The following is a 26,399-nucleotide window of genomic DNA, read 5'->3' on the forward strand; positions in this document are numbered from 1 at the left end:
CAATCCATGAACATGGGATGTTTTTTCATTTGTTTGTGTCTTTAATTTCTTCATTAATGTTTTTTTAGTTTTCAGTGTACAGGCATATCTCGTTTCACTGCACTTCACTTTATTGCACTTTGTGGATACTGTTTTTTTTTTTTGTTGTTGTTGTTGCTTGTTTGTTTTGCAAATAGATGGTTTGTAGAAACCCTGCTTCGAGCAAATCTATTGGTGCCATTTTACCAACAGTATTTGCCCATTTCAAGTCTGTGTCACATTTCGGTAATTCTCGCAATATTTTAAACTCCTTCATTATTATTATATTTCTTATAGTGTGATCAGTAATCCTTATTGTTACTATCGCGAAAAGATTACAACTCACTGAAGGCTCAGCTGATGGTTAGCTATTTTTAGCAATAAAGTGTTTTTAATTAAGGTATGTCCGTTTTTTTGTAGACATAATGCTAGTGCACACTTAATAGACTACAGCATAGCATAAACATAACTTTTTTTTTTTTTTTTTTTTTTTTTTGCGGTACACGGGACTCTCACTGCTGTGGCCTCTCCCGTTGCGGAGCACAGGCTCCGAACGTGCCGGCTCAGCGGCCATGGCTCACAGGCCCAGCCGCTCCGCGGCATGTGGGAAGCCGCGTCATGTGGGATCTTCCCAAACCGGGACACGAACCCGTGTCCCCTGCATTGGCAGGCGGACTCTCAACCACTGCGCCACCAGGGAAGCCCAACATAACTTTTATATGCACTGGGAAACCAAAAAAATTGTGTGACTCACTTTATTGCAATATTTGCTTTATTGTGGTAATCTGGAACTGAACCCAAAATATTTCTGAGGCATGCCTGTACATCTTTTACCTCCTTAGTTAAGTTTACTCCTAAGTAATTTATTATTTTTGACGCTATTGCAAATGGGATTATTTCCTCAATTTCTTTTTCAGATAGTTCATTGTTAGTGTATAGAAACACAGCAGATTTTTGTATCCTGCAACCTTACTGAATTCAGTCATTAGTCTTAACGGGGTCTTTTGTAGAGTTATTTATGGCTTTCTGTGTATAAGATCATGTCATCTGCAAAGGGAGATCATTTTACTTTTTCCTTTCCAATTTGGATGCATTTTATTTCATCTTGCCTAATTGCTCTGGCTCGGACTTCCAGTACTATGTTGAATAGAAGTGGTGAGAGTGAACATCCTTGCCTTGTTCTTGATCTTAGAGGAAAGCTTTCCATTTTTCCCCATTGAGTGTGGTGTTAGTTTTTGGCTCTTCATATATGAGCTTCATATATGAGCTATATCATTGAGGTCTTATCCTTTTATTCCTAGTTTGCTGAGAGTTTTTATCATGAAATTGTGTTGAATTTTATCAAATGTTTTTTCTGCATCTATTGAGATGATCATGTGAGTATCCTATGTTATTTTAATATATTGCATTACAGTAATTGATTTTCACATGTTGAAACATCCTTGCATCCCTGGGATACATCCAACTTGGTCATGATGTATGATCTTTTTAACATGCTGTTGAATTCAGTTTTCTAGTATATGTTCAAGGATTTTTGCATCTACATTCATCAGGAATATTGGTTTGTAGTTTTCTTATAGTGTTTTTTAAGTTTTTAAATTTTAATTAATAAATTAATTAATTTATTTTTGGCCACATTGGGTCTTCCTTGCTGCATGTGGGCTTTCTCTAGTTGCAGCGAGTGGGGGCTACTCTTTGTTGCGGTGCACAGGCTTCTCATTGTGATGCTTTCTCTTGTTCCACAGCATGGGCTCTAGGCACAAAGGCTTCAGTAGTTGTGGCACACGGGCTTCAGTAGTTGTGGCATGTGGGCTTCAGTAGTTGTGGCATGTGGCCTCACTAGTTGTGGCTTGCAGGCTGTAGAGTGCAGGCTCAGTAGTTGTGGTGCATGGGCTTAGTTGCTCCACAACATGTGGGATCTTCCCAGACCAGGGCTTGAACCTGTGTCCCCTGCATTGGCAGGTGGATTCCTAACCACTGTGCCACCAGGGAAGTCCCTCTTATAGTGTTTCTGGCTTTGGTATCATGATAATGCTAGCCCCTATAAATGAGTTTGGGTGTGTTATCTCCTTTGTTTCTGTAGCTCCCAGAGGTTTAGTATATGCTGTGCCTCATCAGGACTCTGAGACAAGTGAGATAGAAGCCAGTTCTTCAGATAGCACCTGTAAAAGTTAGGATATTGGATGGTTGGTGCATGTCTTTCCCTACTCAGGAAGAAGCCGTGAGCTGAGGGTTTCCTCCCAATCATATGGTTCTGTGCCAGGGGTGGGGATTATGATGAGAAGGTATCTCCAATTTTCTTACCAGTTTAACTTGGCTAGTTTCATACTTGCCCTGAGTGCAGGAGCCTCTAACTTGTGCCTTGATTTCTCACAAAAGGAACTGAACTGTGAATTGCTGTTGAATTGGGATGTCACATGGGGAAGGAGAATCTTGCTGACACCATTCCCATTATTACTTTATATTTATTTACTTTTTTTTTTTGCGGTATGTGGGCCTCTCACTGTTGTGGCTTCTCCCGTTGCGGAGCACAGGCTCCGAACGCGCAGGCTCAGTGGCCATGGCTCACGGGCCCAGCCGCTCCGTGGCATGTGGGATCTTCCCTGACCGGGGCATGAACCCGTGTCCCCTGCATCAGCAGGTGGACTCTCAACCACTGTACCATCAGGGAAGCTCCCATTATTTTTTTAAAGGGAGTAAAACTAGAGTTTCAAAGGTTTAGTTTAATATTATTTTATGTGACTCTTATTGCTCTTTTTTTCTGAGGGGAGCACATTGTATTTTTGGTGGTTTTAAATTGTATTACATGTTTAAAACATGGTGTTCTCATGCTTTCACTGGATTTCTTAGAAATCCTGAAATTACGTTATTAGCAGAATTGAAAATATATTGCAATGAACCTAAGTGAGTAGATCACTAAGTACCAATCTGTATTTTTTAAGTTCTCCTTTCTGCTGAAAGTTACAATATGAGAATATATTTTAAGAAAATCTCAGTGTATAGATAGAAGTGACAGAAAATTAGAGAGGATTTAATTGAAATTGTAAATAAATCATGTAGCTTCATCGACCTGTAGCCTTTTGGGAGAAAAGTCATTTAAAAAGTTTGGTGGAGGGCTTCCCTGGTGGCGCAGTGGTTGGGAGTCCGCCTGCCGATGCGGGGGACGCGGGTTCGTGCCCCAGTCCGGGAGGATCCCACATGCTGCGGAGCGGCTGGGCCCATGATACATGGCCGCTGAACCTAGGCGTCCGGAGCCTGTGCTCCGCAGCGGGAGAGACCACGTCAGGGAGAGGCCCGCGTACCGCAAAAAAACCCCAAAAACCAAAAACAAACAAACAAAAAAGTTTGGTGGAATTAATTTTCACAATATGGCTCAGTTATTGCTAGACAATGGAGTCTGATCAGTGTACCACCAACCACTAGAACCAGGACAGTGTTTCACAACCTTGGCTCATCATAAGAATCATTGGGCCATTTATTAAGAATACTATTTCCAGGTTTACCTCTAGAGCTTCTGATTCAGTATATCTTGGGTAGTATCCAGACATTTATTTTTAACAGGTCACTGTTACCCCCAATGTACAAACTCCAATGATTCTTATTATCAGGCAAGGTTGGGAAACACATACTGACTGGACGGATCTTCACGTTACTAACTTTTCTCCAGGCTTGCCCTTCATTCCAGGGGCTGAAGAGAATAGAGTTGCCATTAGAATCCATTTGCAATGACTTACTTAAAAGGTTATACTTCCATATCCTTCCAAAACTGACTGAAACAGATAATTAATTACATTCATCCTTCCACTTTCCTTTTAGTCAGACCCTGTTGCAGGCAGGTTGAGACTCCAACGAAATCTAAAAAGAAAAAGGCGTTCTTACTCAAAAACAAAACAAAATGAAAAACAAAAAGCTGAGGACTTCTGCTGAAAACAAACAGTATCTTTTCCCCTTTCCTGATGCTACTATGAGGCAAAATACTAAAGATAGTGGAACTACAAGCCATAAAAGACTTGAGTTCTAATCCAAATTCAATCATTTACTAGATATACAATCTTTTCAAGTAACTTAACCATCTTGAATTTAGCTTTTTCATCTATAAAGTTTCAATAGAAACGCCTACCCTATCTACCTCTCTACATTTTTGCAAGGATTAGAATGAGATAATCTAAGTAAAATGCCTTTGAACTATAAAATACTATACATATGCTAATATTATTTTTACTATTGAAGAGCCACAAACTAATATGAGTAGTATTAACATACATAAATAGTTTGTTATAATAAGAACAATTAGAACCATTTGTAGTTTTCAAAAGTCAAAAAGACACTAACCAGATTTTTAAAATTCTATAGTAATTCCCTAATTTATATAGACTTACTTTGATTCCACAAGTGGCAGCATACACTCATACAGTCTGATTATACAGAAAACAAGCAAATGAAAATTCCTAATTTCTTCTGTATTGGTAATTACACTACATTTTCTCAGTTCCAAATGCACTCTTCTATACAATGTTTTTCATGGGACTCTGCAAAGTATATTTCTGCTTACCAAATGTCTTTGAATGAGATTCTGACAATAGAGAGCAGTAGAAGGAGACTGGAAGGCTGAAGAAGAGAAGATGGTCCTTCCTGTTTCGCTTCCTATTCCTATCAGTATCACCCAAGGGACAACCCTTCATCCTGACATTGGTTGTTGGTAATAGTCGCAGCTGGTTCCTGCTTTTCTACACTACCAGAATCAACCTCGTTGTGCCCCCAGAGGTACCAGCATTAGCTGGCAGTGTACAAAACTCAGAAATGAGTCCCATCTCAGCAAACCTCTCCTCTAATTTTGTAGTTTCTGAAAATACAAACTTATCTTTGTTTTCCTAGCCCAAGGGGTGATAGTTACCTTCCTGAATTTAACACTCTTGAAGCTTCACAGTTTACTTTTTGCTTTTTAAAATCCTCTAAAACCTGTCTAAATAATTTATCATATTAAATTTTTCTGGCGAGTTTTCTGTTTTCCTGCTTGGACCCTTACTGATACTAACCATCAATTTAACAATCAGTTTCACAAAGATGACTTTTCAGGATGGTGTGCATGGACAGTAACTGTAATATGAATAGAATGTTAAACACAGTGTGCATAATGATGTCAAGATATATACTAGTGAGATAGAAAAAAAAAAAAGCAGCCACCGTCATCCAAAATTAAACGGATGTTCAGAGCTAGACCACAATATTATTACATGCTGGCCTGGCACTCACAGTCAGGCTATTTTGTTCTCTTGCTGAACACATTGTTTAATTTCACAGACTACAATCTAAAACAAGATTATTCAGAGAATATGATAAGATGAAACAAAACAAGACTTCTTCATAATCTTGCCTCAACAGACAAAACCAAGTTTGCAATGCCACACGCAAAATACCCTATCACAGAATTGCTCCCACTTTCTCACAGCATCCAATCTAGAGCAAATCCTCACTTCCTTATACCCTCCCTTAAATTACCCAACCAAAGCCCAAATCCTCCAGTAAGTTATTTCTAACATCTTCTTACTTTGATGTGTCATGGTTCTCCATGGTATGTGTTCTCCTTTGCTGCAACAAGTAATAAACACAACTTATTTAACTACTGGTTTATTCTTAGTGGGTTTGACTGAGGGACATTGACACTGGTAAAATTTTCGTTGGAAGTGGGTGAGAGAATTTTCAGAGGCAATAGTTATATTCCATTGTGCATATAAAGTGTGCTTCCAGAAGAGGCTAGAAAGTGACCAACATGGGCGTTTCTCACAATGGCATTTTATATCTGATTATGTAATTATTTCATGAATACCTCTCTTCTTATTAAATCTAGGTTATTAGCTCCATGAGAGCAGGGAAAACATCTGTTTTTTCTCACCATTGTATCCCTAAGATCAAGCACAATGTCTGGCACACTGTGGACCTGTGTAGTACAATAGAAATATAATATGAGACACATACGTAGGCTTATATTTTCTAGTAGCAACATTAAAAAAATGGAAAACTGATGGTAAAATTAATTTTAATAGTATACTTTAACTCAATGTATTCAAAATTTTATTTAAACATGTAATTAGTATAAAAATTGAGAATTTTACATATTATTTTTACTGTACAAAATCTTTGAAATAATGTGTATTTTACATTTATAGTACGTGTCAGTTTGAATGAAAATTCCTAATTTCTTCTGTATTGGTTTGAATACAGAAGTGTCAGTTTGAATGTTAAATTTTTATCATACAAACTTGATCTATAAGTAAATTTCATAAGATTTACAGTTGAAAAAGAAGATTCAAATACCTAAGTTTTCTAATAACTGAATTTTTTTTTAAGATTTATTGAGGTATAATTAACAAAAACTAAATTACACATATTTAAATTGTTCAATTTGATGTTTTGATATGTGTATATGCTCAAGAAACAATCTTGGACGAACATACCCATCATCATTATAAGTTTCCTAATGCCCCCTTTCAATCAATTTGCCGTACCTTTTGCCCTCTTACCTTACCATGCAACCACTGATCTGCTTCCTATTTGCATTTTCAATAATTTTATATAGATGGAAGCATACAGTATGTACCCTTTTTACATCTGGTTTCTTTTATTCAGGCTGATTATTTTGAGATTCGTTCATGTTGATGTGTGCCTCAATAGTTCATGTTTTTAATTGTTGAGTACTATTTCTCTATATGAACAAAAACAATTTGTTTATCCATTCACCTGTTGATGAACATTAAGTTTGTTTCTAATTTTAGGCTATTATAAATAAAGCTGCTGTAAACATTCATGTACAAATCTTTGTATGGATATGTGCTATCACTCCTCTTGGGTAAATACTTATCAGAATAGCTGGATCATAGGATAGGTGTATGTTTAGCTTTTTAAGAAACTGCCAAACTGTTTTCCAGAGTGGTTGTACCATTTCACATTCCCACCATCAACGTTTGATTGTTCCTTTATCTCCATATCTTTGCCAATATTTGTTATTGTCAGCTTTATAGTATTATATTTTTGATTCCTTCATATCCTTACCAAAACTTGGTATGATTAAAAAATTTTAGCTATTATAATGGGTGGTCATATTGTGGTTTAAATTTACATTTATCTTATGACTAATGTTGTTGAGCAGCTTTACATGCTCTTATTGGCTATCTCCATATCTGCTTTGGTGTAGTGTCTTTCAAATATTTTGCCCACTTTTTTATTGGGTTGTGTTCCCTTATTATTATTATTTAACATCTTTATTGCAGTATAATTGCTTTACAATGGTGTGTTAGTTTCTGCTTTATAACAAAGTGAATCAGTTATACATATACATATGTTCATATACCTCTTGCATCTCCCTCCCTCCCACCCTCCCTATCTCACCCTTCCAGGTGGTTGAAAAGCACCGAGCTACTCTCCTTGTGCTATGCAGCTGCTTCCCACTAGCTATCTATTTTACGTTTGGCAGTGTATATATGTCCATGCCACTCTCTCACTTTGTCACAGCTTAACTTTCCCTCTCTCCATATCCTCAAGTCCATTCTCTAGTAAGTCTGTGTCTTTATTCCCATCTTACCGCTAGGTTCACTGGCATTTTTCACAAAAGTAGAACAAAAATTTTCACAATTTGTATGGAAACACAAAAGACCCCGAATAGCCAAAGCAATCTTGAGAACGAAAAATGGAGCTGAAGGAATCAGGCCCCCTAACTTCAGACTATACTACAAAGCTACAGTAATCAAGACAGTATGGTACTGGCACAAAAACAGAAATATAGATCAATGGAACACGATAGAAAGCCCAGAGATAAACGCACCAACATATGGTCACCTTATCTTTGATAAAGGAAGCAGGAATGTGCAGTGGAGAAAGGACAGCCTCTTCAATAAGTGATGTTGGGAAAACTGGACAGGTACATGTAAAAGTATGAGATTAGAACACTCCCTAACACAATACACAAAAATAAGCTCAACATGGATTAAAGACCTAAATGTAAGGCCAGAAACTATAAAACCCTTAGAGGAAAACATAGGCAGAACACTCTATGACATAAATAACAGCAAGATCCTTTTTGACCCACCTCCTAGAGAAATGGAAATAAAAACAAAAATAAACAAATGGGACCTCATGAAACTTCAAAGCTTCGGCACAGCAAAGGAGACCATAAACAAGACTAAAAGACAACTCTCAGAGTGGGAGAAAATATTTGAAAATGAAGCAACTGACAAAAGATTAATCTCCAAGATTTACAAGCAGCTCATGCAGCTCAATATCAAAAAAAACAAACAACCCAATCCAAAAATAGGCAGAAGACCTAAATAGACATTTCTCCAAAGAAGATATACAGATTGCCAACAAACACATGAAAGAATGCTCAACATCATTAATCATTAGAGAAATGCAAATCAAAACTTCAATGAGATATCATCTCACACCAGTCAGAATGGCCATCTTCAAAAAATCTAGAAACTATAAATGCTGGAGAGGGTGTGGAGAAAAGGGATTACTCTTGCACTGCTGGTAGGAATGTGAATTGGTACAGCCACTATGGATATCAGTATGGAGGTTCCTAAAAAACTACAAATGGAACTACCATATGACCCAGCAATCCCACAACTGTGCATATACCCTGAGAAAACCATAATTCAAAAGGAGTCATGTACCAAAATGTTTATTGCAGCTCTATTTACAATAGCCCGGAGATGGGAGCAACCTAAGTGTCCATCATTGGATGAATGGATAAAGAAGATGTGGCCCATATATACAATGGAGTATTACTCAGCCATAAAAAGAAACGAAATTGAGTTATTTGTAGTGAGGTGGATGGACCTAGAGTCTGTCATACAGAGTGAAGTAAGTCAGAAAGAGAAAGACAAATACCGTATGCTAACACATATATGTAATCTAAGAAAAAAAAATGTCATGTTCCCTTATTATTGAATTTTGAGAATTCTTTCTGTATCCTGGACACAGATCCTTTATCAGCTGTACCATTTGTAATTATTTTCTCCCTATCTGTGGTTTGTCTTTCATTCTCTTAATGCTATCTGTTTATAAAAACAACTTTACTACAGTATTATGTTTACATAATATAAACAGTTTTTCAACTATAAATCATGAAATTTACATATAGATCAAGTTTGTATGATGAAAAGTTAACATTCAAACTGACATGGACTATAAATGGAAAAATACACATGATTTCAAAGATTTTGTACAATAAAAATATGCAAAAATCTCAAATTTTATACTAATTACATGCTTAAATAAAATTTTGAATATGTTGAGTTAAAGTATAGAGTTCAATGATTTTTAGTAACTTCACTTAGTGGTGAAAACATCATCATATATCAGTTTTAGAACATTGCAATCTCTGTAATATATCTCTCATGTCCATTTCCAGATATTCCATATTCCTACTCCCCAACCTCAGGCAACTACTGATCTATTTCCTGTCTCTATGAATTTGTATTTGTCTTTGGACATTTCATATAAATAGAATCATATAATATGTGATCTCTTGTGTCTAGCTTCTGTCACAGTGCATAATCTTTTTGAGGTTCATCTATGATGCATCATGTTTCACTAGTTAATTCCTTTTTATTACTGAATTTTATTACATTGTATGGATATACTGTACTTTGTCTATCCATTTACAAGTTGATGGACTTTTATGTTGTTTCCAATTTTGGGCTATTATTAAGGCTGTTACATCAACTGTTGAACATATGCATTCAATCCCACATGTAGAAGTGTTTTTGTTTCTCTTTGGCAGATACTGATGTGTGGAATTGCTGGGTTGTATGGTAGTTTATGCTTGACGTTTTCAGAAACTACCAAACTGTTTTCCAAAGTGGCTGTACCATTTTACATTCCCACCATCAATGTATGATTGTTCCTTTATCTTCATATCTTTGCCAATATTTGTTATTGTAGAGAGTGTGAAATACCTTATTTTGGTTTTAATAGGCATTTCCTGAATGACGTATGATTTTGAGCATCTGCTCATATATTTATTAAAAATTTATGTATCTGCTTTGTTGAAATATCTGTTCATATCTTTTGTCCATTTTATGATCAGATTGTTTGTCTCTGTAAGAGTTTTTTGTATATTCTGGATACAAGTTTTTTAATGGATAAGTGATTTGTGTTTCCTTCTAGGCTGTTGCTTGTCTTTTCATTTTCTTCATGGTGTCTTTTGAAGTGCTAAAGTTTTGAATTTTGTTGAGATCCAATTTATCCATTTTTAAATTCTATGCACTATACTTTGTTGAACAGACTATCTTTCTCCTCTGCAATGAATTGTCATAACATCTTTGTATAAAATCAATTGACTATAAATATAACAACTTATTTCTGCACTCTCAATTCAGTTCCATTGTTCCAAAGCTATCTACCATACAATAACTTGAGCTATCTTTCTAAAAGTCTGCTCATGTCTTTTTTTTTTTTACTTTTGAAATCCTTTAATAGTTTCCCTTCTAAGGAAAAGTTACATCAAAATCTCCTGCATGTTAAAATACAGATTAATGGGTACTATACAGACCAACTGAATGAGCTTCTTTGAGCAAACTCAAAAAAAAAGTTTTCAAAAACATTTTAATGAAATTCTGTTATATTAATATTTTAAGAATCATAACAGTTGTAGCAGAAAGCCAGAAAATAGTATTGTTAAAATATTAGTTACTCATCACTTCTAAATACTGAAATACACACAAATAATAAATAGTAATGTAAATTATTTAACTTTGAGATGTTTATATCAATCATGATTCAATTCTATGATCAAATTAACTGGGCTTATTACATGTAGAAAAATTATGGTATTTTATGAAATACCTTTAAAAATTTTTTAAACTACAAAAATCTGCTCAAAGATTATACAATGTGCTGGTTACTGCATTTTATTTAAGGTTATCTTTTTAGTGTATATAAATATTATAATATCAAAATATGTCCTTTGAGATTAATTAATTTATTGAAGTGCAGTTTTGCCAACTTTACAAATATCATAACAACTTTCTCAATGGCATTCTTACTAACGAGACGGGGGAAACCCATTTGCTGCTTTAAATGAAAGATTACTTACTGCTCTTTTTCTAGAACACCCTGTAATCCAAGGCACAGTAAGGTTTCCTGAAATCTGTGGAAACAACAAATGGAATCTCAGTAAGGTATGCATTGACACTATTGGAATGCTGATCAACACCAAAGAATTCATACAAGATGTCAAGATAGGTCTGCATTCAGAGCATATCTCCCATGTGGACAATGCTGTTACCTTATTGAAAGCAAGAAATTTAAAAGGCTTTCCTTTGTGGGAAAATTCAAGAAGTAGTGCAGTTGCTCTGAAAATAATTCAAGAAAATTTTGAAGACATTTTTCAGGCCTGGAAGTACCCGGTTTGGAAGGTTTGGAAATCTATGGACAATAAAATTATTATAATAAAAATGCAGTGTTCTGTGGAATAAATGTTACAATAATTAAATAATTAACTATAGTCATCATACTGTATATTAGCTCTCTAGGTTTATTCATCTTACATAACTGCAAGTCCCTTTTTACATAGAAACTACTAAGGTGAATAGCTAGTAACACCTTATTACATCAGCATTGCTGCTCAAGGAGATAGATGCTACTCTCATAGGATTCTGGGGAGTGTTTAAAGAGACCAAGGTGCTTCTGTGAGCTATGGCTCAGGTTAGTCTGGACTTAACCATACCTTTTCCTGGGACACACAAGAATTGGGGAGTACTCCAGACTCTCACTTTGTCCTCTCCTTCCCTTCCAAACATGTGCTTCCTGAGAGACCAAGTCAAATCAGCCTTGCTAAGTGGTAGTGGTGGTGGGAATGTGGTATTCAATCAAACGTTTATTGGTTTTGATAAATTATATTCAGTGATAGCCAATTAATTTGTATTATGCTTACTGATAAGAAGTGATGATCAAACAGTCAAAGTAAATAGTAGAGTAATACCCTCAATTATTCAAATTTCAGGTAAAAGAATACTGTCCCTGGCCTCCAGACCTTCCATTTTACTTTGAGTTCAAAATGCATCAATATGGTAGGGACAGGCTAAAAATGATATAAACTCCAAATAATAGTTGTAAGGAAAATTTTTACTAAAGTTAAAAGCCCATTATGGTAAAATGACAATTAACTAGAATCCTTGAGGGTCATGAGAAGGTTTGAATAATTGATTTTTTTAAATGGTGAACAAGAGTGAAAAGAAAATTTCTACAGAAAAATTCTTTAAAAAGTATGCTTCTTGTCCTCCCACTAATACTAATACTTGGTATATGATACAATGTTTGCAAAGTAAATTGACTGCAAGTCTCAATGAAGGAGGTAAATCTGCTAAAATAATCACATAATATACTTTTGAAAGAATAGAGATATCCAACTATTTTGGAATATTTGTGCACATACTTCCATCTATTAGTGAGGATATTTTAAAACTGATTATGTAAAGTTGCTAGAGAAAACATGTTAAACCAAATGCATTGCAACCATCCCATAAACTAGTAACTAATAAAAAGTTAACATGAAACCATAACAATGATACACATAATAAACATGGTAATTGAATTTCTTTAAACATGGACCTTATACATTTTAAGAATATAAAATGTGGTTTCTTGATTAAGTCAGTTGTATGTAACCAAGAAAATGGAAGACTCCTATAAACACCTTAACATACAAATATTATAAATTGCATGTGATTTGGGAAGAGATGAAGTTTCATTTTTTTGTTTTATAACTCTGTGACACCAGTTACATGATACTCAAATGCTATATTCAACTACCCTCTATTATTTACTTTAAATCTATTCTTCAGTTCCTTATGTTTCTGCTAAAACTTAAGAATGGCCAAGCATAGTAGCTAAATTTGTAGGCTTTTTTGAATCATAGTACTGTATAAATGTTTCCCTCAAATTGGAACGTTTTCTTTGGTGCAAGAGTGATGAGAAGGTTTCTCCCTCACCAGAAGCTATAAAATATAGTATTTAAAATGAGTTGGAAAATATACTTATCATTTAAGTGATATTTAAGTTCCAAACACACTTTTCAACACCCTGGTTTGGAAAATTGCAAAATGAATCTACAAGACAAGACTAATTTAACAAATATATTAGAATTTACATATCCAAATGAGTACTTTGTGTTTCAAAATAAAAAGCTTTGGAAGTTATAAAGTCATTACAGTGATGTTGCTATTGTTGAAAGCACTTTGGGAACTTTTCTTTTGGAGTTGTTAGTTCATGACTCGCCTAGATATTCTGTCTCATTCATATTCTCTTTGTTTTAACTGAAAATATATCAGCTCAGATTGAACAGCCATATTATTCACTAAACGTGTCTCAGAATGAATTCTATTTTCCAAAATCAAAATTTCCCTGAAATGATGAAGATTTGTCACCACTGAAAGCACTTATAAGAATCCCACAGGTCCTTAAAGCAATTGTAAAAGAACTTCAAAAACTTTTTGACAAATTGAACATTATTGAAATAAGTATAGATAACTTTCCAAGGTAACTAATTTGAATTCTCTTCAAATATTTATCAGACATCTCTGTACTAGGTGCTGTTTTAGGTGCTACAGGAAATAAAAAGATGGGTAAAACATAATTTCCTGGAGGGCAAGAACTATGATCTAGAGGGAAAGATAAGACTGGTATATGAATGACTGTAATACAAAGATAAATATGATAAGTGCCACAAGGGAGGTACAATAAATGAAGTGCAATAGGAGTTAAAGACACGGCAAAATTACATCAACTTGAGAATTTATATCTCAGCTGAACCTTAAAACATGAGTAGAATCTTGATAGAAATAAAAGAGCATTCCACGGGTAAAGAATGGCATGAATACTGTGGAACAAAAGGATAGGGTGTGTTTGGGAATGGTGAATTCAGCTAGAACTAGAAAGGGAGTTAGGGTCTTTGTGGAGGCCATGAATGCCAAGGTACATTTATATCTAATTCTATAGAAAATGGGGAGTCATTGAAAGTTTTTAAGCAGATGAGTTATATGGTCAGAATTGTACTTTTATACATTAGGATGATTAATGTGACTAAATGTGTACAATGAATTGAATAAGTATGGAAACTTTCACAATAATTTAGGCAAGAGGTAATCTAGGCTTGGAACTAGGTTAGAGGAGGTAGGAATTGAGAAGAGAAATATAAAACATATTTCTAAAGAAAGGTCTTGTGCATGAGATAGAAGATAACTAGACAGTCTGGAGATTACTGGAATAGTCTTTTTATGGCCATCATAAAACTGCCTCCACAAATGGCTGTCCTGCTCAAACTAATGGAGAGTTGCAGAGTCACAACTTTGAATGTAAATGCAAGGAAGTGCCTAATGTTGGAAATCTGCTTCTCTTGGCTAAAAGTGGATACACTAACGTATGTAACACACTAATTTTGATGTAAACTGGAGTCACATCATATGGATAGTTAAGATTTGTGAATCCAGCTATAACACTTACCTTTCTCATAGAAAATTATACTTAAAATAGATACCATATATCAGGATATTAATTATACTTTTTATACACACATTATTATACATGGTTATACATTCACAGGAAAGCATGCATATAGTTACTTTTGTGGATGATTTAAGGAATTTTTAAAAGCATTTTTACTATATTTCATTTTATATGATTTAGACCCTACATATGACTCTGTTGCAATATTTCTTCTAGACTATGAGATTCTTAAGGACAAAGTATCATGTTTAAAACAATTTAGTCTAATTATTTTTATATAGTAACACAGAGAATATACACAAAAAAACATTTGTTTGATTTCAAAAATCTTTGTTAGAAAGACAATTCTACACATATCATAGGTATTATATTTTTAAAACTTCAGAGCAGTTCATGGGTCTAACAAAGCTCTTATCTGAAATATACTATATTTTATATAAGCCAGGAAAATTAAGTATATTATTAATAAGCATATGCTTAAAGAGAAATTGATTAACTGAAACCCTCAGACAATAACCATGTCTCTCAGCAAAGTTCATCAGTAAGTGATTCATAAATTAATGTTTTAGCTTTCCATCAGTTGTTTTGGTATCACTTGAGCATTAAAACCTATCAAACCTATCAAGCATTCTGCTTTAATCAGCAGGGCTTCCTAGCTGTCTTTCAATTATGAATTATAGAGCATAGAGGACACTGCTGGGCGTGTGGTAGGCAATCAATAAATATATGTTGATTGAATTAACTTGTGCCTTTATTATTAACTAGCTTCACTTGCCATAATTCAAAAAAGGCCAAGAGTGGAAATATACAAGAGACCATTATATAGGGTAGGCAGTTGGAAGGAAGGGGGTTCATTGTTTCTGGTTGAGAACAATGTGTTCTGGAGCAAAGAAGAAAAGAAGTACCGGCTTATTTAAAAATATTTCCCCCTCGTCTCTCTACCAAGTCTAGAAAAGCTTTCAGAAACTAAATAAGCTTACAATTGAAATTTTAATATTACTACTTTTGGCTAAGGAACTAACACCGCTTTTTAAGTGTATGGATTGTTCTTATATTAAGTCATATGAAATTAGTGTTTAGAAAAGTTTACTAGCCTGACAAATTCTTGCAATTGACAACCAAGATGCTATTTGTTTTTTTCTATATAATTTTACTAGTTAAAAATTCACAAACCATAAGAGATTAAGATCAGAGAAACTGGAATTCTGAGACATTTCAATGGAATTATAAAAAGTACACATATATGGCATAACAAGCCTGATTTCACCACACTGATTCTAGAGATACTGGCTGTTAAAAATAATGGAAGGATATAAGTAAAATAATATAAATTATTATGTGGAATAATTAAGTTCTGATGCCAAGGACCTGGGGAGTTTACAATTATAAATCTGGATCCCCTGAAATTATACTCTCAAAAATATTTTAAAATATTATCTCAATGCTACTCATGTAAAAAAAATTGAGAAAATATAAAAAATTCTTTACTAACTTTAGAAAATAAAGTGTCAAATGTTAGCTTTAAGTTCTACATATATTTTTACAACTGAAATTAAATGTTTTATTACATGTACACTCAGAGATCAGTTCCTTAAAATACAGCAAAAGATTTATAGCTCTTACCAAGCTACAATCCTTGCTGGGCTAGACTAGCATTCTTAACATGAATCATGGTTTCATGTCTTTGCTTTTGCACATGGATCCATGTTGAACCAAAACATAGGCATTTAAAAGAAATCAAACATCCTGGTTGTTTGTTGCACTAACACTATATGTACTGATACACTTACTCTGTAATTTAAAAAACAAACAGCAGAGACAGCAGCAAGATGAAAGTTTAAGCAGACCTAGAGTCTCATCCCTCTTCCCTGGAAACATCAAATTAAAAACTACAGATTGACAAGAATAACATCATGGTAGAAATTAGTCAAATATCTTACAGCAACCAAGCAACTAAACAACCAAGAAAAAACCATACTAAAAATGTAGGAAATTTCACAGCATTTTAAGAAGTATCACACTCTCTTCCTTCCTTGTGTAGCATGACATGGATCAGGGAAACTGTTGGCCTTGTCACCAGTCCCCTTATGTGAACCAAAGAGAACAGAGTAGACAGAATTTACAACATTCTAACCTGGCTTTGGGCTCCTTGAGAGATTCATCTCTTTAGCTCCTAACTTGGAACTCGCATAGCCAAAAGTGGCACGACTCAGATCTCAGGCTAGGAGAAGTAGCAGGAAGCATCAGGCAAGACTCAAGAAAATGGCAAGAAGACTATAGACCCATATACACCTGGAGAAAGAGATTACTGATTGATGAATATACTAGATCATCTAAGGGTCTAGGATAAGCAAGAATGAGAATCTTCAGGAAATAAAGATATTTAAAAGTAGCTGCGTACAGAGGGGGATCAGTACAAAGCATGCACACAGGACCAGGGGAGACACATGCCCAGGAAAGGCCTACAAAGACCTTAAGCCTTTACACCAGTCTAATTAGTGAAAGTCTTCAACTGTGCAGACCCAGACTACAAAGACTGGGGGAAGTGGTGGTTTATTCAAATGCCCAATTTAAAAAAAAATCACAGAATATACAGAGAAATAGGAAAACATCAGCCATTCAAAAGAACAAAATAAATGTCCAGAAAATGTTCCTGAAGAAACATGAACATTGGATTTACTACACAAATACTTTAAAACAATTATATTAAATCTGCTTAAAGAAATAAAGAAAAACATAAAGAAATAAGGGTGACAATATATGTATAAAATGAGAATATCAGCAGAAATAGAGATTATAAAAGGAACCAAACAGAAATTTTAGAGCTGAAAATACTATAACTGAATGGAAAAATTAACTGAAGGAGTTCAACAGAAGACAAAAGAGGTGGAAGAAAGGATCAGTGAACTTGAAAAGAGGTCATTTCATATTATGAAGTTTGAGGAGCAAAAAGGAAAAATAATTCTTATCAATAAAAATGTAAACAGGGCCTAAGAGACTAATGGGACATCAAAAGCAGGCCAATATATGCATTATAGAAGTCCCAGAAGGAAGAGAGAAAGGCAAAGAGACAGAAACATGATTTGAATAAATACCTGAAAACTTCCCAAATTTGAGAAAAGTAATTGATATACAAATTCAAGCAGTTTAAAAAACTCCAAGTAGGATAAACACAAAGAATTCCACACAGAGACACATTATAATCAAACTGTCAAAAGACAAGGACAGTGAAAGAATACTGGAAGCAGCAAAAGTGACTCATCACATACAGGGGATTCTCAATAAGATTATATGGGGATTTCATAGCAGAAAGCTTGCAGGTAAGAAGGAAGTTGGATAATATATTTAAAGTGGTAAAAGAAAAAATTATCAGCTGAGAACTATATATCTAGGAAACTGTCCTTCAAAAATGAAGGAGAGGGCTTCCCTGGTGGCACAGTGGTTGAGAGTCCGCCTGCCGATGCAGGGGATACGGGTTCGTGCCCTAGTCTGGGAAGATCCCACATGCCGCGGAGCCACTGGGCCCGTGAGCCATGGCCGCTGAGCCTGTGCTCCGCAGCGGGAGAAGCCACAGCAGTGAGAGGCCCACGTACCGCAAAAAGAAAAAAAAAGAAGGAGAAATTAAGACATTTCTAGATAAATATAAGTTGAGTGAGTTTATTACCACTAAATATGCTCTGCAAGAAATGCTAAAGGGAGTCCTCCAAGTTGAAATGAAAGGACACTAGGCATTAAATTGAAGCCATATGAAATTATAAATTTCTCCAGTAAAGGTAAATACATGGGCAAATATAAAAATAAGTATTAATGTAATGTTTGGTTTGTAACTCCACTTTTCATTTTTCTACAGGAATTTAAAGATGAAGCCATAAAATAATTATAAATCTGTTAATGGGTACACAATATATAAAAATGTAAGTTGTGATATCAGTAAAATGGTAGGACAGAACTGTAAAGGATTAAAGTTTTTGTATGCAATTGAAGTTGTTACTATCAATTTAAAATAGATTGTTATAACTTTAAGACATTATATGTAATTCCCATGGTAAACACAAAGAAAATATGTATAGAATATATACAAAAGGAAATGAGAAAGGAACCAAAAAGAGTTACTATAAAAAAGACAGTTAAACAGGAAGGAAAGTAGTAATGGAGGAAATGAGGGACAAAAATATTTAAGGCATTCAGAAAATAAGTAACATAATGGCAATAGTAAGTCCTTCACTATCAGTAATTACTTTAAATGTAATTGGATTGACTTTCCCAATTAAAAGACAGATTAGAAGAATGGATTAAAAAAGAGTATCCAACCATAGGCTGTCTACAGCAGACTCACTATAGATCTAAGGAACCTTACCTTACACCATATACAGAATTAGCTCAAATAGGACAAAGGCTTAAACATAAAAGCTAAGACTATAAACATTTTAGAAGAAAATATAACAGCTTCCTGATATTGGATTTGGCAAATGATTTCTTAGATATGACACCAAAAGCATAAGAACAAAATAAAAACTAGATAAATTGAACTAGATCAAAATTAAACACTTTTGTGAATCAAAAGGATACTATCAGTAGAACGAAAAGGTAACCAATGAAATGGCAGAAAATATTTGTAAATCATATATCCAATAAGGAGTTAATATATAGAATATATAAAGAACCCTTACAATCTACAACAATACAGAAGCAATCTGATTTTTTTTTAATTTAATTTATTTATTTATGGCTGTGTTGGGTCTTCGTTTCTGTGCGAGGGCTTTCTCCAGTTGTGGCAAGTGGGGGCCACTCCTCATCGTGGTGCACAGACCTCTCACTATCGCGGCCTCTCTTGTTGCGGAGCACAGGCTCCAGACGCGCAGGCTCAGCAATTGTGGCTCACGGGCCCAGCTGCTCCGCGGCATGTGGGATCCTCCCAGACGAGGGCTCGAACCCGTGTCCCCTGCATTGGCAGGCAGACTCTCAACCACCGCGCCACCAGGGAAGCCCCCAATCTGATTTTAAAAAGGCAAAGGAGGATCAAATTAAAGGAAAGAATGGAGTAGGGAGGAAATGAAAGTATAAGAAGAGAAAAAAATACAAAAGAGATGGAAGAAAAACAATAGAAAAATCAAAGAAAACAAATTTTTTTAAAAGAGCAATACATTTAAAAAGTTCAGGCAGATTGACTGTAGTATGTTGACTGGTGATTGTCAAAAAGATATGTCCATGTCTTAACCACTGGAATCTATGAATGTGACTTTATTTGGAATGAGGGCCTTTGAAGATGTAATTAAGTTAAGGATCTTGAGGTGTGATCATCCCAGATTATTCAGGTGGACTCTAAATCCAAGGACTAGTATCCTTACAAGAGAAAGAAGAGAAGAGATGAGAACAGGTCATGTGAAGATGGAGGCATAGGTTGGAATTATGCAGTTACAAGTGAAAGAATACCTGGAGCCACAAGAAATTGACAGAGGCAAGGAAGTATTCCCCCCTTGAGCCATCAGAGGGAGTATGACCCTAATGACACCTTGATTGCAGATTTCTTGACTCCAGAACGGTGAGAGAATAAGTTTCTACTGATGTAAGCCACTCAATTTGTGGTTAGTTGCTATAGAAACTCTAGGAAATTAATACACTAACCAAAGGAAAAGGAAAGAGAAATGAGAACACAAATTACTAAAATTAGGAATGAAAGAAGGCACTCTCTACCAAACTTACAAACATTTAAAACATGAAAAGGGAATACTATGAAAACCCTTATGCCAACAAACTAGATAACTTATCCAAAATAGATAACTAGAAAGACCTAAAATCCCCAAAGTGATCCAAGAATAAATAGAAAATCTGAATGGGCTTAAACAAATAAAAAATTTGTAATACCAAAATCTCCAACAAAAAAGTCTCAGCGGGCTTCCCCGGTGGTGCAGTGGTTGAGGGTCTGCCTGCCGATGCAGGGGACACGGGTTTGTGCCCTGGTCCGGGAGGATCCCACATGCCACAGAGCGGCTGGGCCTGTGAGCCATGGCCACTGAGCCTGAGCATCCGGAGCCTGTGCTCCACAACGGGAGAGGCCGCAGCAGTGAGAGGCCCACGTACCGTGAAAAAAAAAAAAAAAAAGTCCCGGCTAAGATGGCTTCATTGGTGAATTCTACCAAGCATTTAAAAATTAATAACAATTCTTTACAAACTAATCCAAAAATCAGGAGAGAATACTTCACAACTCATTCTATGAGACCAGTATTGCCCTGATATCAAACCAAAGTATTATAATAAAGAAAGCTATAAGCCAATATCTCATGAATATACCCCCAGAAATCTTCAACAAAATAGTAGCAAACAAAATCCAGAAACATATAAAAAGGATTTACACTATGTTTAAGTGAAATTTATCCCAGAAATACAAAGTTGACTGAACATCTAAAAATCAATTAACATAATATATCATATTCCTAGAATAATGGACAAAAATCACATGATAACCTCAATGGGCATAGAAAAAACATTTAAAAAAGATTATTCACAATGACCCACTGGGGCTTATCCCAAGAGTTTATGGTTGGTTCAACATATAAAAACTAATCAGGAGTGAAGCCACTAAGATGGGGCATAGGTCTTTCCTGACTTTGCTCCCTCTCACAAGAACAAATAACAACTATTACCGGACAAGACATCACAGAGAAAATCTTAGAAAAGTGCAGTGAGAATGGAGCAGCCCCTTGCACCACAGAGAACAAGACAGACCACATTAGAATGGTAAGAGGAATGGCTACATGCTGACCACATTGCCCCTCCCCCAAGCTGACACAGCACCACACCAAGAGGTTTCCTCTTAGTCTACAGTTCTTCCAGTGGAAAGACAGCACTCAGGGTAAACATCCAGCATCCCCTGCATTTTGGGTCACTTCTTGGTATTCCCCACTCTGCTCTATCCTACAGGGATTATGGGGGAATTTGTGGGGCTTGACCACTATGAATCTGATTGTGATGGAGGAAAGGGGAGAGGCTAGCAACAACCAGAACTTGAATCTTTGTAGACCAAGATCCTACCTGGAACACCCAAGTAGTGGCCCCAAACAGTGGCTTTGCTCATCTGCAAAGCCAAGTCAATGGCATAGTCTGACCAGGGAACTTGACAGGGTGCAGGTCTGCCTGATTTTGCTCCTAAAAGGAAGAGCATTCCCATCCTGGAGCCTGGTCTTCCCCGACTCAGGCAGGGTAGCTGAGTCATAGCCCAATCCACTGTTGAGCATAGCTCCCAGCCCCATCTGATCAGAAAGGCTGGTCAGAAGACCTGAAAACTACATAGTCCAACAACACTCAAGCAGAGTATGGCAGGCAGAACTGATCACCCACAGAGAAAACTTAGGGGCACCGTTCAGCCAGAAGACTCGATGAGGGGGTCAGCTGATTCAAGATGACAAATAAAGAGCCTTGCCTAGCTTGGAGTCAGTTTACTTGTTCTGCCCAGGCAGGGGAGTTAATTCTAGTTCTACCCTTTGCTAAGTATAGCTCCAGGCCCCTCAAGACAAGAGACCCTGGCCCAGAATACCTGAGAGCCTTCTTGGGGCTGGCCCTCCTGTTCTTCCCAGGCAGGAGAGCTAGTTAACAAGCCTGCTCACTGCTGAGTGTACCTCTCTGTCCTGCCCAACAAGAAAGCCTGGTCAAGACACCTGGAGAGCCCAACAATGCTCGAGTGGAGAGTCCAGCAGGCAGAGTTGATCATCGACAGAGCAAAGCCAATGGCCCCATTCAGCCAGGGAACTTGACAGAGTGGGTTACCTTGAGTCAAGACCAAAAACAAAGAGCTTTACCAGCTTTGGAGCTGTTTCTCCAGCTACCCACAGGTAGGGAAATGAACTCATAGTCCTGTTCACAGCTCTCAGTCTGCCCAATCAAGGAACTTAATGAGAGTACACAGAAAGCTACACAGCTAATTCAACAGCCCTGTGCACAGTGGTACTCAAAGAGAGCACAACCCATGGCTTCTCCATCTGCAAAGCAAAACCACAGGCCTCATCTGACCAGGGAATTCAGTGCACACTCTGGCATGATTCTGTTCCCCAAAGAATGAGCTGTATAGGCCCTTGGTGCTATCCTGCTGTCCTGCCAGGGCAGAGAATCAAATTCATAGCCTCACCAACTACTGAGTATAGTACCTAGATCTGAATATCTAGTAAGCTTGTCCAGAGAATACAGACAACTGCAGAGCTGTTATATCCTACAGCCTCACTTGGGTAGGAAACCAAGCCAGCAGTACTATACAACCATTCTCGGCCAGGTGCATCCCACCCAAACAAAAAGCTTGGTCAGTGGCCTCACCTAAAAATAGACCCTGATTGCAAGCCCTACCACTTGTCTGAGGACATAACCAGCAGACACATCCAGAAACCCAACCTGAGTTGACTGGTGAAGAACTGTCTCTGCCAGACAGAACCTGTAAAGTCTGAAAGACACAACTTACTCAAATGTGCAGATACCAAAGAATCAACAGTCATAAAATACCAGGTAAACACAATACCTTCAAAAGGAACTAATAAAACTCCAATAACTGTGCTAAAGAAATGGAAATCTTTGACTTTTCATACAAAGAATTCAGAATAATGTTCTTAGAGAAGTTTAGTGAACTACAGAAACATATGTACAAATGAAATTAGAAAAACAGAACATAAACAAAATGAATTACAAAGAAACAGAAACAATAAGAAAACAACAACAATTAACCTTAGAGACGCAAATTACAGTGACTGAAGAATTCAATAGAGAGCTTCAAAGGATCACACAAAAGAAAGATTCAGTGACCTAGAAGACCAGGAAGACATTTTAAATTATCCAGTCAGAGAAGCAAAAACAAAAAAAGAATTTAAAAGAATGAAGAAAGCCCAAATAATTTATATGACACAATGAAAAAGAATATATTATGGGAATTCCAGAAGGAGAATATTTTGAAAGTAGCAAAAGAGAAGAGAGAAGTTATATACAAGGAAACCCCCATAAGACTAAAGGCATATTTCTCAACAGAAACTTCAGCCTAGAAAAGAATGGGATGATATATTAAAAATATTGAAAGAAATAAGCTGTCAGCCAAGAATTCTATATCTGACAATGCTATCCTTCAGAAATGAAGAAAAAATATTTTCTTGAATAAATGAAAGCTGAAGGATTTCACTAGACTTGCCTTAGAACAAAATGCTAGGGGGAGTTCTTTGAGTGGAAGTTAAAAGACACTAATTAACATCATAAAAATGTACAAAGGTAGCATAAAACTCACTGCAAGTGGTAAAGATATAGTCAAAGTTAGATTCTGTAATATGGTAATGGTAGTGCATAATTCACATACAACTGTAGTTTAAAAGTTAAAAAATAGAGACAGTAAAAATTAACCATAACTATAATAATTTGTTACTGGTTGTGTAATATAAAACTATGTAAAGTATAATGTCTATAGCCTAAAATGTCAGTTGGAGGAGAATTAAAAGTGTAAAGTGGAGCCATTATGGAAAACAGTATGGAGGTTCCTAAAAAACTAAAAATAGAACTAACACTCCTGTGTATATATACAAAGAATATGAAAACACTAATTTGAAAAGATACATGCACTCCAATGTTCATAGCAGCATTATTTACATTAGCCAAGTTATGGAAACAACCTAAGTGTCCATGAACAGATGAATGGAAAAAGAAGATGTGGATGGAATGGAATATTAAAATGGAATATTACTCAGCCATAAAGAAGAATAAAATTCTGTCATTTGTAACAGCATGGATGGACCTAGAGAGTATTATGTTTAATGAAATGTCAGAAAGAGAAATAAAAATAATCTATGTCATCACTTATATGTGGAATATAAAAAATAAAACAAACAAATATATATAACAAAACAGAAACAGATTCATAGATAAAAAAGCAAACTAGTGGTTACCAATGGGGAGAGGAAAGGAGGTACAGGAAAAATAAGGGTATTAGATTAAGAGATACAAACTACTATGTATAAAACAGATAAGGAACAAGGATATACTGTACAGCACAGAGAAATATAGCCATTATTTTGTAATAACTTTAAATGGAGTACAATCTATAGAAATATTGAATCATGAGGTTGTACACCTGAAACTAATATAATACTGTAAATGATCTATACTCCAATAAAAAGTATAAAGTTTAGGAATGCTATTGAAGTTAAGTTGTTATCAATTAAAAATAGGGTGTTATAATTTTAAGATGTTTTATGTAAGTCTTATAGTAACCAGAATGGAAAGATCATGTAGTAATTACAAAAAAAGAACATAATAAATCAAGGCATACTGATGCTAAAGGACATTAAAAAAAACATCAGGATAAGAAATAAGGAACAATGGATCTACAAAACAGCCAGAAAATAATTAGCAACTGGCAATACTAAGTCCTTAATTATCAATAATGAATTTAAATGTAAATGGATTAAATTTCTAATCAAAAGAAACAGAATGGCTGAAAGGATGAAAGAACAAGATCCACTGATAACTTACAAGACCCTCAGTTTAGCCTTAGACACACAATAGACTTACAGTGAAGGGATGGGGAAAGACATTTCAAGCAAATGGTAAACAAAAGAAAGCAGGGGTAGCTATACTTATAATAGGAAAAGTAGACTTTAAAATGAAATTGGTAAAAGGGAAAATGATAGTCATTATATGATGATAAAGGGTTCCACCTATCAAGAAACTATAATGATTATAAATATGTATGCGCCCAACTTCGGAGCACCTAAATATATAAAGCAAACGCTAACAGAAGTAAAAGAAGAGATAAACAGCAATGCAAGAATAGTTGGAGACTTTAATACCCTACTTTCAAAAAGGAATAGGTCATTCAGGAAGAATATCAATAAAGAAGCAGAGGATTTAACCAATACTGTAGACAAAATGGTTTTAACAGATATGTACGAATATTTCATTTGATAACAGAAATAAGCCAAAGCATTTATGGTCAACTAATATTTGGCAAGAGAGCCAAGGGTATGCAATGGAGAAAGACAGTCTAATAAATGGTGCTGGGAAAATTGGCTTTCACATGCAAAAGAATGAAACTAGACCCCTATCTAACACACTGACAAGAATTAACTGAAAATGGTCTTAAATGTAAAACCAGAAGCCATAAGACCCCTACAAGAAGATAGGAAAAATTCTCCTGACATGGATCTTGGCAAGATTTTTTTTATATATGACACCTAAAGCACAAGCAACAAAATAAAAAATAAACAAGTGGGACTACATCAAACTAAAAAGCTGCTGCACAGCAAAAGAATTATCCACAAAGTGAAAAGGCAAACTATGGAGTGGGAAAAAAATATCCGTAAACCATATAGCTGAGAAGAGGTTAATATCCCAAGTGTATAAAGAACACATACAACTTAATAGCCAAAACCCAAGTAACCCAATTAAGACGTGGGCAAAGGACCCGAGTAGACATTTCTCCAAAGAAGATATATAAAAGGCCACCAGGTACATAAAAAAAAATGCTCAACTTCACTAGTCATTAGGGAAATGCAAATTAAAACCACAACAAGATATCACCTCAAGTCTATAAGAATGGCCATCATGAAAAAGCAAGAGCTAACCAAATGCTGGTGTGGATGTGGAAAAAAAGGAACATTAGTGCAGTGCTGGAGAGATTGTAAATGGATACAACCTCTATAGAAAACAGTATGGAGTTTCCTCAAAAAATTAATAATAGAACTACCATATGATCCAGCAATTCCACTTATGGGAAAATGTCCAAAGGAAATGAAAACACTAAAATGAAAAGACACATTTACCCCATGTTCATAGCAGTAGTATTTACAGTAGTGAAGATATGAAAATTACTGGCTCATCTAAGACCTAAGATGGCGGCGTTTGCATAGAGTGTAATGGCT

At 35.6% G+C, this 26,399-nt stretch overlaps 1 protein-coding gene across 1 annotated transcript in view; it reads right to left on the bottom strand.

Moving 5' to 3' along the window:
* Nucleotides 1-26,399, bottom strand: part of HDX (highly divergent homeobox) — a 146,971-nt gene that overhangs the window by 88,764 nt on the left and 31,808 nt on the right. Inside the window, exon 3 of the mRNA XM_065901211.1 lies at nucleotides 11,111-11,164. Coding sequence (XP_065757283.1) covers nucleotides 11,111-11,164 — 54 coding nt within the window. The remainder of the gene's footprint in view (nucleotides 1-11,110; nucleotides 11,165-26,399) is intronic.

This window comes from Phocoena phocoena, chromosome X (assembly GCF_963924675.1).
Source record: "Phocoena phocoena chromosome X, mPhoPho1.1, whole genome shotgun sequence".
Lineage (NCBI taxonomy): Eukaryota > Metazoa > Chordata > Mammalia > Artiodactyla > Phocoenidae > Phocoena > Phocoena phocoena.